Genomic DNA, 14,357 nt, shown 5'->3' on the forward strand with positions numbered 1-14,357 from the left:
CCCGCAGCCCATTTGCCGGCCTGCCCCAGCCCCGCCTTCCAACCCGAGTCCTCGGGGCCTGGTTTGGGCGCTCCCGGGCGGGCTCGCAGCCAATGGGGAGCGCGGGCGGCGCGCGGCCTGGCGGCGATTGGCTGCGGCGCCGCGGCTGCAGGGGGCGGGCGGCGCGCGCCGCGTTTGAATTCGAGCGGTTGGGAGGGAAGGAGATGGCAGCCATGGAGGCGGCGGCGGCGGCGGACCCCCGGCAGCTGCTGGCCACCTGCAAGCGGCGGCTGGCGGAGTTCTTGCAGGAGGTGGACGACACCGACCTGGTGTGGCTGGAGGAGATCCGCGAGGAGGCCATCAGGATGTTCAGCAGGTAGCTACGGCCTGGCCCGCCCCGGGCCGCGCCGCGCCGAGCCCTTCCCGGCCGCTCCCGCGCTGAGCTGCCGCCTTCCCCCTTCCCCCTTCCCCCCGCAGCCACTACCGCGACGAGCCGGAGCTGATGCCCAAGACGCCGTCGCAGAAGAGCCGGCAGCGGAGGAAGCGCTGTGCCGCTCCGCGGAGCGAGGAGACGGAGCTGGGCAGGAAGAGGTAGGCCCAGGCCCGGCCGGGGGAGGGGGCAGAGGGCAGAGAGCTTCCCTCCGCGCGGGACCGAGGCCGCTGCGGGCAGGAGGGGTCCTGGGGCCGCGCGGAGCCGTCCCGGCGCTCCGCAGCTCGGCGCTGGCAGCCGGGGCCCCGCGGCCTCTTCCCTTCCCTGCCGCTTTCTGCAGCTCTCGGGGGGCCTCAGCTGTGCTTCTCTGTGTCCCCACGTGAAGGGCCTCAGTCTGTTCCCCGTCCCAGTCTGAGGCTCCGTTTCTGTCGCTAGGTCGTCCCAGAGGAAGAACAGCAGCACCAGACCCTCCACACGCTCTCAGTCCCGGAACAAAGAAAACCTGGAGCTCAGCAGGGCCGAGACGTCTCCCCCTCAACGCGTGACAAGATCCCAGACCGCAGCACTTGCCAAGATCCCCGAGGTCCCGCAGATAGTCCTTCCCAAGAGCCCTGTCCTACAGGAGAGGAAGCCTCTCTCGGCAGACATCAACCTCAGCAACTGCATCAGTGCTGAGCTGTGCCTCCAGGCGAAGTCCCCGAGGGGGAGGCAGCAGCTCCGTGGCACCTTTGTCATGGCCTCGGAGGAGCATCCTCGCGAGGAGGACCAGGTTGGCAGAGCCTCAGCTGCGCCGGCAGCCCCCGAGACGGTGGCAGCCAGCAGCACCCCCAAGGCAGACCGCGGGGCAGAGCCCCCGGGCACTCCTCAGCCGCACGCAGCCAACAGCACCTTCGTCGTGAGCCCCGCGCCCGGGCTGGATGGCTCCCTGCAGGCACCCGCGGGGGACGAGCAGGAGGCTGCGCAGCGCGCCCAGGACGTCGCAGGCACCCCCAAGGGTCCGAGGCTGAGTCGCCGCTCCGTGCGCAGGAGCCTGCTGGGCAGAGCTGCCCCCGGCCGCGGCAGCTCCGCGGCGGCCAAGCGCTGCCGGGGGAGCCGCAGGGGCAGCCGCAGGGGCAGCCAGGTCTCCGCCTCCGCAGGCAGAGTGGCGACGCGGGCCCGGCCCCGGCCCTCAGCAGCCAGCTGCCCCGACGGTGAGTGGGGGAGCCCCGGGGGGCGCTCTGCGCCACTCCTGCTTCGCTTGGGCTCGTTTCTTGCTGCTGAAGGGGGCTGGGGTGGGCTGCAGCAGAGCCTCCCCTGCCCCTCCTGGGCCAGGCCAGCTGCTGCCAGCGAGAAGGCTCCAAGGGGGGCTCTGGGGAGCTGCTGGAGCATGGCCTGTGAGCTCAGCCCTGGGCACCCTCTGGGAGAGCAGCAGGGATGTCTCTCGAGCTGCTGTGGACAGGAGGTGTCATAGTGCCACAGTGCAGTGGAAAGGGCCTCAAGAGATCCTCTGTGGCTTCTAACTGTTCTGAGCTGGGGGCCCTGGGTGAGGAATGAAGGCAGAAACCTCAGTGCTGCATAGCAACCAGGTGCCAGAAATGCAGGGGGCAGAGACTCTCAGTTCTTCCCAGCAGTCCCTTAGTGACACCTTGTAGAACCCCCAGCACTGCAGGCTGACCCCTGCAGTGCTCCAGGATCCCTCAACAGGCAAAGCAGCCAACAGAAGTCCCTTGCAGCATCCCCACACCAGAGCCCTGGCCAGGAGAAGCAGAGAGCTAAGAGAAGTCCTTAGCAGCCCTCCCCAGCGACCCCTAACTGAGGAAGCAGTGGTGAGGAAGCAGCTCTTGCCCAGAGAGGCTGTTCCTGTCCTCTGTGTTCTCAGTCCCCTAAGCAGGACACAGACTGAGATCTCCTCCCAGTGAGAGCTGCCAGCATGGGCAGGAGGTGGCTCCTGCAGCATGTCCCCACCCAAGGGTGCCCAGGTGAGGCTGTTGCTCTTGGCACCCGTGGATGGGATTGCTGTGCTCTGTGCAGCTAAGGGATTGCTCAGCTAAGGACTCCTGCAGCCTGCACAGCTCCAGCAGCTGCCCCCAGAGCAGTGGCTGCAGCAAGCATCCAGTCCCCCCTGCCAGAGCAGGAGCACTTGGGGCAGTCCACCCAGGAGTGCATCATTCCCCCCCCAGGGGCTCTGAAGGAGGTTCAGCTGTGCTGGGAGTCTGGGGTCCCCCCGGGTGGGTGGGGGTCAGCTGTGTGGCAGTGGTTGGGGCTGGGATGTGGAGGGTGGGCAGGAGAGGGCTGGAGGTGCTCTGTTCTTCCTGGGTCAGTGCTGCTGCCTCCATTGAGCCAGCAGAGAGCAGAGGGCAGGGCCTGGGCTGGGCAGCACACTGCCAGTGCTGCTGGGCCTGGCAGCAGGGGGCATGGGGCTGCTCCAGGGTGTCTCAGTGCCCCCAGCACAGGAAGCTGGGCTCTCAGTGCAGCTCTGAGCTCTCAGCAGATCCCTGCTCTGCAGGGTCTGGCTGCTAGCCTGAGGGGGCCCTGGAGGCTGAGCTGTCTGAAGCCAGAGGCCCTTTCAGTGAAGCACAAACTGAGTGCACTGTGCCCCTGGAGCAGCAGCCAGGGCTGGCTGCAGCCTCTCTGCTCAGGCTGGGGAGGAAGTGGTCAGTAAGTGCAGGTGGTGCAGGGCCTGGTGCTGGGGGCAGGCTGGCTCAGCACAGCAGGTTGGTGTGGAGGGAGAGCCAAGAGCTGAGCTGGCACTGCCTCCCCTCACTGCCCAGCTCTGCCTCCCTGGGGCTTGCTGGCTCAAAGGCACTGCTGGTGGAGGCTCAGCAGGCTGTCCCTGGACAAGCACAGCAGAGGTCCTGCCCACACCATCCCACCCCTGAGTGCTGCTCCAGAGCTGGAGCTCTCTTGTGCCCAGGCCAGGGCTCCCCAACCTGGCTGCAGGGAGCTAGGTGAATTTCCTGGTGCAGAGTTTGAGGCTCACTCAGGGCAGTCTGCTTGGTGAGGACTTCACAGAGGCCCTGGAGAGGCTTTCTGTGCCCTGCTGAAACGCTCAGCCTGTGCTGGCCAGAGCTGGGTTACCTGGGAGGGCTGAGCAAGCCTTGGCTCCTTCCCTCTGCACCAGGCCAGTGCCTGGTCAGAGCTCCTGGGTGCAAGGAGGCAGCTGGGATGCTTTGTGCTCCTCTGCTTGAGCTGCTCCCAGCCCTGGAAGCCAGGGCAGGGTCAGTCCCTGCAGCAGCTCCTGCCCTGGCTGGGCACAGCTTGGGCCTGGGGGAGGAGTGGGAGCAGGCTGCAGGCTCAGCCCTGCAGGCTCTGCCTGGGCTGGAGCTGCTTCCTTGCCTCTGTTATTCATTAGCCTCCATTTCTGGCAGTGCTGGGGTGGGGAGGCGGGGGGGAGGCAGGGGGGGAGGCAGGGGGGAGGCAGGGGCTGCTGGCAGGGGGGAGGTGGGGGGCTGGCAGGGGGGGAGGCAGGGGCTGGCAGGGGCTTGGCGGGGGGCTGGCAGGAAGCAGCACCCAGGCTGCTTTACCTCCTGCAGGAGGCTGAGCCCACTCCAAAGGTGAGCTCAGGGAGCAGTGCTTGGGGCTGCTGCAGGGCTGCAGCTCTCACACCACACTCCAGGGCTGCCTGGGGGGGTCTGCACCCTCACCCCAGCAGCAGGCACTCAGCTCTGGGCAGCTGCAGCTTCCAGAGCTCTCCCTGCCCCCCAGTGCAGCCCCCCCTGCTGCAGCCCCCGCGGTGCTCTCTGTTTCCCTGCAGACTCCAGCTCTGAGGAGGTGCCAGAGGGGGAAGGAACAGTTCTGACAGCTGGGTGAGCTCCTTTCAGATGTTTGCCACTCCTCAGTGACCTGCTGGAGGACACTGAGCTGACACTGCTGGTGCACAGCCTGCTGCCTGCAGGTGACAAGAGCCTGCCCTGCCCTGGGGGCTCCTGACCAAGCTGCCTTTGTTCTTCCCTAGGCCTTCTTCTGACCCCTGCAGCCCCCCCAGGCAGGTAAGAGCTGAGCACAGGCTGAGGGAGTTTGGTGGGTGAGGGCTTGGCTCTGGCCACTGGCTGAGGAGGCCTGGGATGGTTTTCCTCCCCTGGGGGCTCCCTTGGGAAAGGAGCACACAGCACCCAAGGCTGCTCCTGGGCAGGGGCTCTGGGCCCCCCCCAGCAGCTTGCAGAGGCTGGGCTGGCTCTGGCCAGGAGGTGCTCTCTGTCACTCTGTGTCTGTGGATTTAAAGGCCAGGGACAGGCTGGTGCCTGAGCTCCAACCCCCCAGAACAGAGTCCTGCTCCTGAGCCTCCTCCCAGGGCCCAGGTGCTCCAGAGGGGGACCCTGCCCTAACCTTGCAGCTCCAGCTCCTCAGCTCTTTCTGTGGCTGCTCCTGGCCTTCCTGGGCCTGCAGCCTGCTCAGAGCTTGCCAGCTTGCTTTAAACCCCCACAGAAACTGGAAATGCCATGTGGGGGGCAGCCCCCATCCCTGCACAGCTCCCAGTGCCCTCCCCGGGGCAGGGGGCTCAGACCCCAGGGCCGTGGTGGTGCTTGGTCAAGAGCAGCCCTCAGCAAGCAGAGGCTGAGCTAAGGAGCAGAGCTCCAGCAGCAGCTCAGGCCTGCACCTGCCCAGGCTGTGTGGGGCTGCAGCCCTGCCCCTGGCTGCCCAGCATGCCTGAGCAGCTCCGAGGGGAGCAGAAGGAATGGGCCTGCAGGCCTGAGCAGAGCCCTGCTGCCTTGGCTCTGTGCCCTGAGCTCTGTCACCTTCCTCCTCCCTGCCCCCCAGCAGTGCTCTTGGCAAACCAGATGTGGTTTGGACTTGCCCTGGCAGCTGTGGAGCCAGCAGCTCGGAGCAGACCTCCCCTGGGTGCAGGGTGGCATCCAGTGCCCAGTGTGTGCTGGTGCTTAGGGGGCAGGCTGCCCCCAGGCCTGCTCTGGGCTTCTCTGGCCTCCCATCGGGCTGCAGGGGGCTGCTGTGCCCAGCTCTGGGCCAAGGCCTCTGCAGAAGCCTCTGTGGGCAGGGCCAGGCTCCACCCTTCTCCTGGCACCCCTGGCAGCCCAGTGCAGTGCCAGGGGAGGGCACTGCCAGCTCCCCCCAGCAGGCTGTGAGGGCAGGGGCAGCTTGTGGCAGGGGCAGGGGGGGAGGAAGCAGGGGCAGGGGGGGAGGAAGCAGGGCAGGGGGATGAGGAAGCAGGGGCAGGGGGGAGGAAGCAGGGGCAGGGGGGGAGGAAGCAGGGCAGGGGGAAGGAAGCAGGGCAGGGGGAAGGAAGCAGGGCAGGGGCTGCTTGCCTCTGCCTCCTGCTGCCCACTCATGGCTGCAGCATGCAGCAAGCTCTGCTGGAGGCTCCAGCTCCCAGTGCAGCAGTGCCTGCCCTGCTGCAGCCCCACTGCTGCCTCTGCACAGCAGCAGGAGGGAGCCTGGGGGCTGCAGCCCTGCTCAGCACCCTGCCTGTGGCTCTGGAGGTGCTCAGGATGGGAGCAGGGCTGGGGGCAGCGGCTGCCCGTCTGAGACCTGGGCTGAAACCCTTCTCCTGCAGGCTCCCCAGAGCCCACCCGTGCCCCTGGGCCCCCAGGCCGTGGGCAGGCCCCAGCAGCAGCCCCAGCAGCAGCCCCAGCAGCAGCCCCAGGAGCAGCCCCAGGAGCCCAGCAGCCCGGGGCAGGGCGGGGGCAGGGCTGGGGCAGGCTCCCCGAGCCCGCGGATGTCCCTGCGCTCACGGACCCTCGGCAGGCAGGAGCGGCCCGGCGGCCAGGGTGAGGGCGGGGCTGGGGCGGGGCAGGCTGTGGGGGCGGGGCTGGGGCGGGGCAGGCTGTGGGGGCGGGGCTGGGGCGGGGCAGGCTGTGGGGCTGGGGCTGGGGTTGGCTGTGGGGGTGAGGGTCACCTTTGTCAAGGGAGGGCTGTGCTAAGGGGTCAGCAGTGGGGGGGCTCCTGCTGGAGCTGCTGCCTGCTCTGGGCTGGGGGAGGGTGGGCAGGGGGATGCTGGTGCCCAGGCTGTGGGGGCCTCTGGGCTCTGTTTCTGGGGCAGGGGGATGCTGGTGCCCAGGCTGTGGGGGCCTCTGGGCTCTGTTTCTGGGGCAGGGGGATGCTCTGTAGCCCTGCAGGAGCTGCACAGCCTGGGGTACAGCTCAGGGCACTCTGGGGCCTCTGCCCTCGGCCTCCAGCAGTGAAGGGCAGAGCAGCTCAGCTGAAGGGCTCCTGGCAGGGCCTCACTGCGGCCTGAGCTCTGCTGGGGGGGGCTGGGGGCTGCTGCCTGCTGGGGGGGGGCTGCTGCCTGCTGGGGGGGAGGCTGCTGCCTGCTGGGGGGGAGGCTGCTGCCTGCTGGGGGGGGGCTGCTGCCTGCTGGGGGGGGGGCTGCTGCCTGCTGCAGCTGACTGCCAGTGTTCTCTTGCAGAGGGAAACTCGAACAAGAGTGAGAAGACCCAGGAGCCACCCCAGAGCGCCAGGTGTGTCCATCCAGGCAGGACTGAGCCCCCCAGTGCAGTCCAGAGCAGGCTGCTGGACACTGCAATGCTCTGCAGGAGGCTTTCTCTGCCTCTGTTGCCAGCCTGCCGCTGTGCCAGCCTGCTGCTGTCCCCCAGGCTGCAGGGGGCTGGGAGCAGATGGCCTTTGAGGCTCCCTTCCAGCCCTGTGCCCCCTGTGCCTGTCCCTTCCCAGGAGAAAGCCAAGCTACAAGAGGGCTGTGGATGAGTGCTATGACCACCAGCAGGCAGAGGAGGGGGGGCTCTCTCCCCCCAGGAAAAAGACTCCATCCCCCACCTTCCCAGCCAGCAAAGTAAGCTCCTTGCAGCCCTGCTGCCCCTGCCCAGAGCTGGCCTGGCCCCTGGGGGCTGCCCAGCCCGGCCCCGGCCCCTGGGGGCTGCCCAGCCCAGCCCTGGCCCCTGGGGGCTGCCCAGCCCGGCCCTGGCCCCTGGGGGCTGCTGAGCCTTGCCCCTGGGGGCTGCCCAGCCCGGCCCTGGCCCCTGGGGGCTGCCCAGCCCGGCCCTGGCCCCTGGGGGCTGCTGAGCCTTGCCCCTGGGGGCTGCCCAGCCCGGCCCCGGCCCCTGGGGGCTGCCCAGCCTTGCCCCTGGGGGCTGCCCAGCCCGGCCCTGGCCCCTGAGCCTGGCTCTGCTCCTTCCAGGTGGTGAAGCCTATCAAGACCTTCCTGCACACCGTGCAGAAGAACCAGCTGCTGATGACCCCCAGCTCCCTGGGTGGGAGCATGGTGATCAAGTCCTTCATCAGGCACAACACTCCCCTGCAGACTGACCCCAGGGTGAGGCTTGCTCCTGGGCTGGGGCCTGGGGGGGCTGAGCTGTGAGCATCCTCCCCAGCCTCATTCAGCTCAGAAGCTGTTTGCACAAACTGACTGAAGTTGGTCACTCAGCTCCCTGCAGAGCCCCAGGGTGGGCCCTGGGTGGGCCCTGGGCTGTCTCCCTGCAGTTCCCCCAGCAGCTGCCTGGCATTGGGAGCTCTGATTTCATTCTCTCAGGGCTTCCCTGTGCCCTGCCCCCACAGCACTCTTTGGTCTCAGAGCCAGGAGCATTTAGTTGCCTGCAGAATGAGGTGGTCCTGGGGGTTGCTTTCACCTGCAGCAGGCTTGGGGAGGGAGAGGAAGGGCATTTCCTGCCTGCAGCTTGGCTCTGGCCACAGCCTCACTCCTGGAGTGTTGCTCAGAGCTGTCCTGGTGGGGCTGGGGGAGCCTCCCTGTGCTGCAGCAGGTGAGACCCCGGGAGGCTCTCAGGGGGCACTGAGGTTGCTGCTGGCTGCCTTGGGAAGGAGCTGCTCTGCTGGGAAGGGCTTTTCCTGCCTGAGTCCTTTGCTTGCCAGCTGGTGGAGTGTTGCAGGTAACCTCCTCTCAGGACTCTTCCTGTGTGGGTGCTGAGCACCACTCAGCACCACAGCACAGGGTCTGGCTGGCAGCTGCAGCTCAGGGCTGGGCTTGGGCCCTGGAGGCCAGAGGCGGTGAGCAGCAGGGCAGGGCTGTGCTGCCCAGCAGCGAGGTGCCCCTGCCAGGGCTGCCCCTGCCAGGGCTGCCCTCAGCTTCCCTCCCACTGCAGGAGAAGGAGAGGCAGAAGCTGCAGATCCTCAAGAAGAAGCAAGAAGCTGAGCAGCTGAGGAAGCAGAAGCTGGAGGAGGAGAAGAAACGGCGTCTGGACGAGGCGAAGCTGTGAGTCTGCTGCCTGCCTGCCCCCCTGCCAGCCTGCCTGCCCCCCTGCCAGCCTGCCTGCCCCCCTGCCAGCCTGCCTGCCCCCCTGCCAGCCTGCCTGCCCCCCTGCCTGCCTGCTGCCCCCCCGCCTGCCTGCCTGCCTGCCCCCCCTGCCTGCCTGCCCCCCCGCCTGCCTGCTGCCTGCCCCTGGGGAGTCCATGCATGCAGCTGGGATTCCTGCCAGCCTGCTCTGCCTGCCTGGCTGCGCCCCCAGCTGACTGCTTCAGCCCTGGCTGCAGCCCTGGCTCGGATGGGGCTTGAGAAGGTGCCCAGGAGGGTGCTGAAGGGCCTGGAGCTCTGCCCTGTGAGGAGAGGCTGAGCCCTGGGGCTGTTCAGTCTGGAGAGGAGAAGGCTGAGAGGGATCTGATCAATGTCTGTCTATAGCTGAGGGCTGGGGGTCAGGATGGAGGGGGCAGGGCCAGGCTCTGCTCACTGTGCCCTGGGATAGGCCAAGGGGCAGTGGATATAAACTCCAGCACAGGAGGTTCCACCTCAGCAGGAGGAGGAACTTCTGTACTGAGGCTCCCAGAGGCCTGGAGCAGGCTGCCCAGAGAGGTTGTGGAGTCTCCTCTGGAGCCTTCCCAGCCCTGGCTGGGTGTGTTCTGTGCCCCCTGCACTGGGTTCCATGGCCCTACTCTGGCAGTCCCTCCCAGCCCTGGGGAGTTTGCCTCCCCGCCGCCAGCAGAGGGCGGCCGCGGGCGGTGCCTGAGCTGCAGGGCTGCTGCCCCCCCCCCCGAGCTGCAGGCTGCCCCTGAGCTGCAGGCTGCCCCTGAGCTGCAGGCTGTCCCCCGCAGGCGGCGGGAGGAGCGGCAGCGCAGGGTGCAGGAGAGCCGCGAGAGGGCGCTGCAGCTGGAGCAGGAGCGCAAGCGCCGCATCGAGCAGAAGATTGCCCACTTCGAGGAGAAGACTGAGAAGGTGAGGCCCTGCCTGCACTCTGCAGCACCACTCACGGCTGGGCTGCAGGAGGAGGCCACAGGAGGCTGCCCTGCAGCGGGGCTGGGGCTGCCCTGCAGTGGGGCTGAGGCTGCTGGGAGCCAGAGAGAGGTTCAAGAGGGAACTGTGCAGGAGCCTGGTGGCTGCCTGCCCCTGGCTGCCAGCAGACACAGATGGAAACTGCAGAGAGGCTGTGCAGAGGCCTGCAGTGACAGGGCCAGGGGCCTCAGGGTGAGAGGGGCTGGGTGGCAGGAGGAAGCTCTTCACTGTGAGGGTGCTGGAGCACTGGACCAGGCTGTCCAGGGCTTGAGGTCCCTTCCCTGGACTGCAGGGGGCTGGACTGGGTGAGCCTGGGAGGTCCCTTCTGGCCTGGACCATTCCATGAAGATTCATCTTCCCCAGACCTGTGCCTCCCAAAGGGCTTCCAGGCTTTGTCAGGCAGCTGGAGCCAGCCCTGAGGCTTTGTCCCCTTCTCCCATTGGGCCAATGGATGAGGAGGTGACAGTAGCCAGGTTCCCTCCAGCCCCTGCTTGTGCCTGGGGCTCAGGCCAGTGACAGATGTCACCAGGGCAGTCCCTTGTCTGCTTGGGTTGTCTCCCTCTGCTCTTCTGAGGAGTTCTGGGGGGGATGTGCAAAGCCCAGGCTGGGAGCAGCTTCTCCTGGGGAGCTGTGAGAGAAGGTCCCTGGCTGAGGCGAGGCCCAGGCCTCCTGGCTGCTGGAGGCAGCTGCCCCTGGGGCAGGGCAGAGCCTGCAGCTGGCTCCCTGTGCCCAGGTGCGGGAGGAGAGGTTGGCAGAGGAGAAGATCAGGAAGAGAGCAGCTGCCAAGAAGCTGGAGGAAGCGGAGGCCCGGCGCAGGCAGGAGGAGGAGGCCAGGAGGCAAAGAGCACTGCAGCAGGTCTGGGCTGGGGGCTGCCCTGGGCTGGGGGCTGCACATCCCTGGGAGGGCTGCAGCCTGCCAGGGGCTCTGTGAGCAGGGGGTGCAGGGGGAGCACCAACAGACCCAGGGAGAGCACTGCTGTGACCCCAGAGCTCTGGTGTGCTGCATGCTCATGCTGGAGGCTCTCCCCCATCCTGCTCCCAGGCTCTGGGCAGGCTCTTGCAGAGCCTAAGCACTGCTGCTGCACTGATTCAACCCCCCCAGCAAAAGGCTGGCCATTAGGGCCCCTGGAGCAGTGGGTGGGCTGGGAAAGGCCAGCCCTGAAACAGCTGGAGGGCAGGGGGCCCTCAGCCCAGCCTGCTCCCCAGCTGTGCAGTGCTGGGTGCCAGGGGCTCGGGGGCAGCCTGGGCTGAGTGGCTGCCTGGCTGCTGTGAGCAGGAGGAGGAGGAGGAGCGGCGGCACAGGGAGCTGATGCAGAAGAGGAAGGAAGAGGAACAGGAACGGGCCAGGAGGGTCCTGGAGCAGAGACAGGCAGAACAGGAGAGGGAGAAGCAGCTGGCTGCACAGAGGGAGCTGGAGAAGAAGAAGGAACAGGAGAGGATCCAGGCTGAAAAGTAAGCCCCTGTCCATGCCTGTGCTCGGTGCTGAGCTGGGGCTGGGCACCACGGAGGCTGGCAGTGAGCAGCTGCCCTGTGCTGCTGGCACAGCTCTGGAGCTGCCTTTGAGCTGCCAGGAAGAAGCTGTGGGCTCAGCAGTGGGAGTTGTGGTGAGGAGTGCCCTGGGGGGAGGGAGGGAGGACCCTGCAGCAGGCCTGGGCTGGGGCATCCCTGCGTGGGCAACAGCTGCTGCTGTGCTTGCAGGCTCCGCGAGCAGCAGCAGAAGGCAGCTCGCCTGCAGAAGGAGGCTCAGGAGCGGCTCCAGGAGGAGCAGCAGAAGGAGGTAAGGGCTCTGCATGGGGAGAGCCTCCTGGGGCTGTCTGCAGGAGCTGCTGGAGGCAGCTGAGCTGCTGGAGATGCCTCCTGGCAGAGCTGGCAGCTGGTGTGCTCCAGAACCCCCAGCAGGAAGAAGCAGTCCCGGGGTGGCTCTGGCCTGGCTGGCTGCTGCACAGAGGAAGGACTTAGCCTCTGAAAATCCTGAGTAGGAAGAGGCAAGGAGCAGCAGGCTGGGCTCTGGCAGCTGCCTCCTGCTCTGTAGAGCCCCAGGGAAAAGGCAGCAGAGGTTTAGAAAGGCATCCATGGGTTAGGAGCCAGCATAGCTCAGCAGATCAGCTTTGTGCTGTTGGCCTGCAGCTGAGGCCTGCAGAGAGGGAGAGGCAGGAGCAGCAACACAAGAAGCTGCCAGAGGAACAAAAGGATAAAGACAGAGCCCAGACACAGCCCCCAGAGGAGCAAAAAGCTCAAGGTGGAGTCCAGAGAGAGCACCCAGCAAACCCTGAGGCAATTCTGCTGCCCCTGGTGCCCTGTCTCCAGGGAAGGACTGCAGAGAGCTGCCCCCAGCACAGCTGTCCCAGGGAGCAGCTTCCCTCTGCTGCTTGTCCCTTCCCAGCGCTGAGGGACTCTAAACATCCTCCTGGGCAGCTGAGGTTGGCTCCTGGTGGCTTTGAGCATCTCAAGGGCTGGGGGGGAGTGAGAAGGAGGGAAAGGAGGCAGTGAGTGCTTGCCAGGGTAAGGCAGGGGTGGTTCAAGTCAGCTCTGCCTGCTCTCTAGACACTGAGCCCTGGGGGCAGGAGAGCTCCTGGGAAGCTGATACCTGAGCTCCAAGCTGGCAGCAGAGGCTGGGGGGGGACAGCAGAGGCTGGGGGGGGACAGCTGTGCCTTGTGGGGGCCTGGCTGCAGGTTCTGGAGCTCTGTCAGCACTGAGCACTGCAGACAAGCACAGGGATCTGGCTCTGTCTTGGCCCAGCCAGGGAGGAGCTGGTGCTGAGGGCCACAGAGCTGGCAAGGCAGTGTCTGGGGAAGAAAAGCTCCCTGCAGCTCCCCAGAGCCCTGCTCCTGGCTGGAGGGATTTGCAGCTCTGCTTTGCCCTCCTTTGTGTTCCCAGCTGTGCTGCTCCCCTGAGAGCTGCAGCTCAGCCTGCCCTGGGCTGCTGCCTGCACCTTCCCAGCCATCAGGGTGATTGTGCTTAGCCAGGCTGAGACTGAGCTGGGTGTGAGCTGTGCCTGAGCTGAGCTGCTGCTGGCTGCTTTGTGCCCCAGGCAGCCCCCAAGCAGCCCCCCCAGCAGCCCCCAAGCTCAAAGGGAAGGCAGTGCAGAGCCAGAGCTCTGAGCCTCAGCCCTGGGGCTGGGGCACAGCTGTGGGTTAGAGCTCCAGAGCTGGTGTGGGGCAGCTGCTGCTCTGCTGCCTCTGACACCTGAGGCACCTCTCTGCCCTCCAGAACTCAGGTGCCTGCAACTCCTACCAGATGACTCCCCATGCCCCGAGGGCTCCAAAGGCCTTCAGCACAGACCCCAACAACTATGGGCTGGACCTGAACAGCGATGACTCCACCGACGACGAGAGCCAACCGCGCAAGCCCATCCCTGCCTGGGCCTCAGGTGGGTGCTGCCAGCTCCCCACACAGCAGGCAGGAGCAGCTGCTGTGGGGCCTCCAGTTCCAGGTGCACAGTGGCAGTTCAGAGTCCCCACCCCCAGCAGCAGGCCGGGCCGAGGGCTCCTCTGCCGCCTGGGACCTGCCTTAGAGCTGCTGCTGGGAAAGGAATCAGCAGGACCTTGGGCTCTGGCCTGGGCCTGCCTGACACTGCTGGGGCTTTGAAGGGCAGAGCAGGGCCAGGGTCCTGGGCTGGGCCTCAGAGCAGATGTGCCTCTGGGATACTTGGTTCCCTCATTGCATATTCCACCTGCCCCAGAGAGGTGAGGAGCTGATGGTGTGCAGGGGGAAGCTTGGCCTCTGGCAAGCTCTGGGTCCTGCCCAGGGCTCAGCTCAGGCTGGGTCTCCCTCCAGGGCACCTTTGGTGACTCGTCAGGATTCTGGGGAGGGACTTTTAGGTGTCAGGGAGGGATAGGGCTGGGGGGGATGGAGCAAGACTAGAAGTGGATAGATTCAGACTGGATGTGAGGAAGAAGTTGTCCCCCAGGAGGGTGGTGAGAGCCTGGCACAGGTTGCCCAGGGGGGTGGTGGAGGCCTCACCCCTGGAGGTTTTTGCAGCCAGGCTGGAGGTGGCTCCAGGGCAGGGGGGTTGGAAGTGGCTGAGCCCTGAGGTCCCTTCCAGCCTTGACAGTTCTGATTCAGCTCCACCCCCTGCAGGGTTTGGGGTCTGGGGGGGCTGGAGGGAAGCAGGGGCAGGCTCCACACCCTGCACACCTCTGGCCTGCAGGGGAGCAGCTCACCCAGGCAGTCACCAGGCAGTACTACAACCCCCCCAACGTGGATGAGATCTTTGGGGTGATCCTGAGCCCCAAGCTGGAGGACATCTTCTGCAAGAGCAAGCCCAGGTACTTCAAGCGCACCAGCTCGGCCATCTGGAGCTCCCCTCCCTGCGGCCTCAAGCCTGCCCTGCCCCCCTCCTACAGCCTCAAGAAGTGCTGAGCTGAGCAGCTCCTCAGCCCCAGGCCTGCTGCTGCTGAGCAATGGCAGCTGGGGGGGCAGCAGAGGGGGGGCTGGGGGGGCTGCAGTGACCTTTTAAAGTTCAAAAGAAGAATAATAAAGCAAAGTAAGTAACAAACCCTTGGAACAGAAAGGGCTGACAGAGAGCAGCTCCCCCAGAGCCTCCTGGGGGACAGGAAGGTTCTGCCTGGGCAGGGCAGGGTTGGTGCTGTGCTGCCCCCGGGGCTTTGCTGACCTCTCTTCGCTGAACTTCTGTTCCTGGGCAGGGGCAGAGAAAGGGTTTGGCAGAGTGAGAGAGAGACTGCTGGGGCCCTGTGCCAGGGAACCCCTGAGCTGAACCGGGCTTGAGCTCACCCTCCAGCCCTGGCACTGCTTGGGGTCACTGCATCGAGGCTGAGGATTGCTGCCAGCAGATGGCGCAAGAGCCTCACTCGCACCGACCCCAGCGCTGGGCCCCGCGG

The 14,357-nt window shown here is 66.5% G+C and overlaps 1 protein-coding gene across 2 annotated transcripts; it reads left to right on the plus strand.

Annotated features, from left to right (window-relative positions):
- The first annotated feature begins 200 nt into the window (after nucleotides 1–200).
- INCENP (inner centromere protein) lies at nucleotides 201–14,014 on the plus strand. 2 transcript variants are annotated; one of them, XM_068148476.1, is made up of 17 exons: nucleotides 201–355; nucleotides 457–570; nucleotides 845–1,599; nucleotides 4,143–4,194; nucleotides 4,344–4,377; nucleotides 5,898–5,952; nucleotides 5,989–6,111; nucleotides 6,750–6,801; nucleotides 7,013–7,130; nucleotides 7,476–7,610; nucleotides 8,395–8,504; nucleotides 9,338–9,458; nucleotides 10,249–10,371; nucleotides 10,792–10,967; nucleotides 11,214–11,292; nucleotides 12,727–12,886; nucleotides 13,667–14,014. In XM_068148476.1, the coding sequence occupies exons 1-17, from the start codon at nucleotides 204–206 to the stop codon at nucleotides 13,876–13,878; spliced, it is 2,571 nt and encodes an 856-aa protein (XP_068004577.1). In that variant the 5' UTR covers nucleotides 201–203; the 3' UTR covers nucleotides 13,879–14,014. The 2 variants fall into 2 exon arrangements, with proteins under 2 accessions (XP_068004577.1, XP_068004576.1); XM_068148475.1 differs by having other exon boundaries at nucleotides 5,898–6,111.
- The last annotated feature ends 343 nt before the right edge of the window (nucleotides 14,015–14,357 follow it).

Source organism: Melanerpes formicivorus, unplaced genomic scaffold (genome assembly GCF_026170545.1).
Source record: "Melanerpes formicivorus ecotype bairdi unplaced genomic scaffold, bMelFor1.0.p_v2 SCAF_16, whole genome shotgun sequence".
Lineage (NCBI taxonomy): Eukaryota > Metazoa > Chordata > Aves > Piciformes > Picidae > Melanerpes > Melanerpes formicivorus.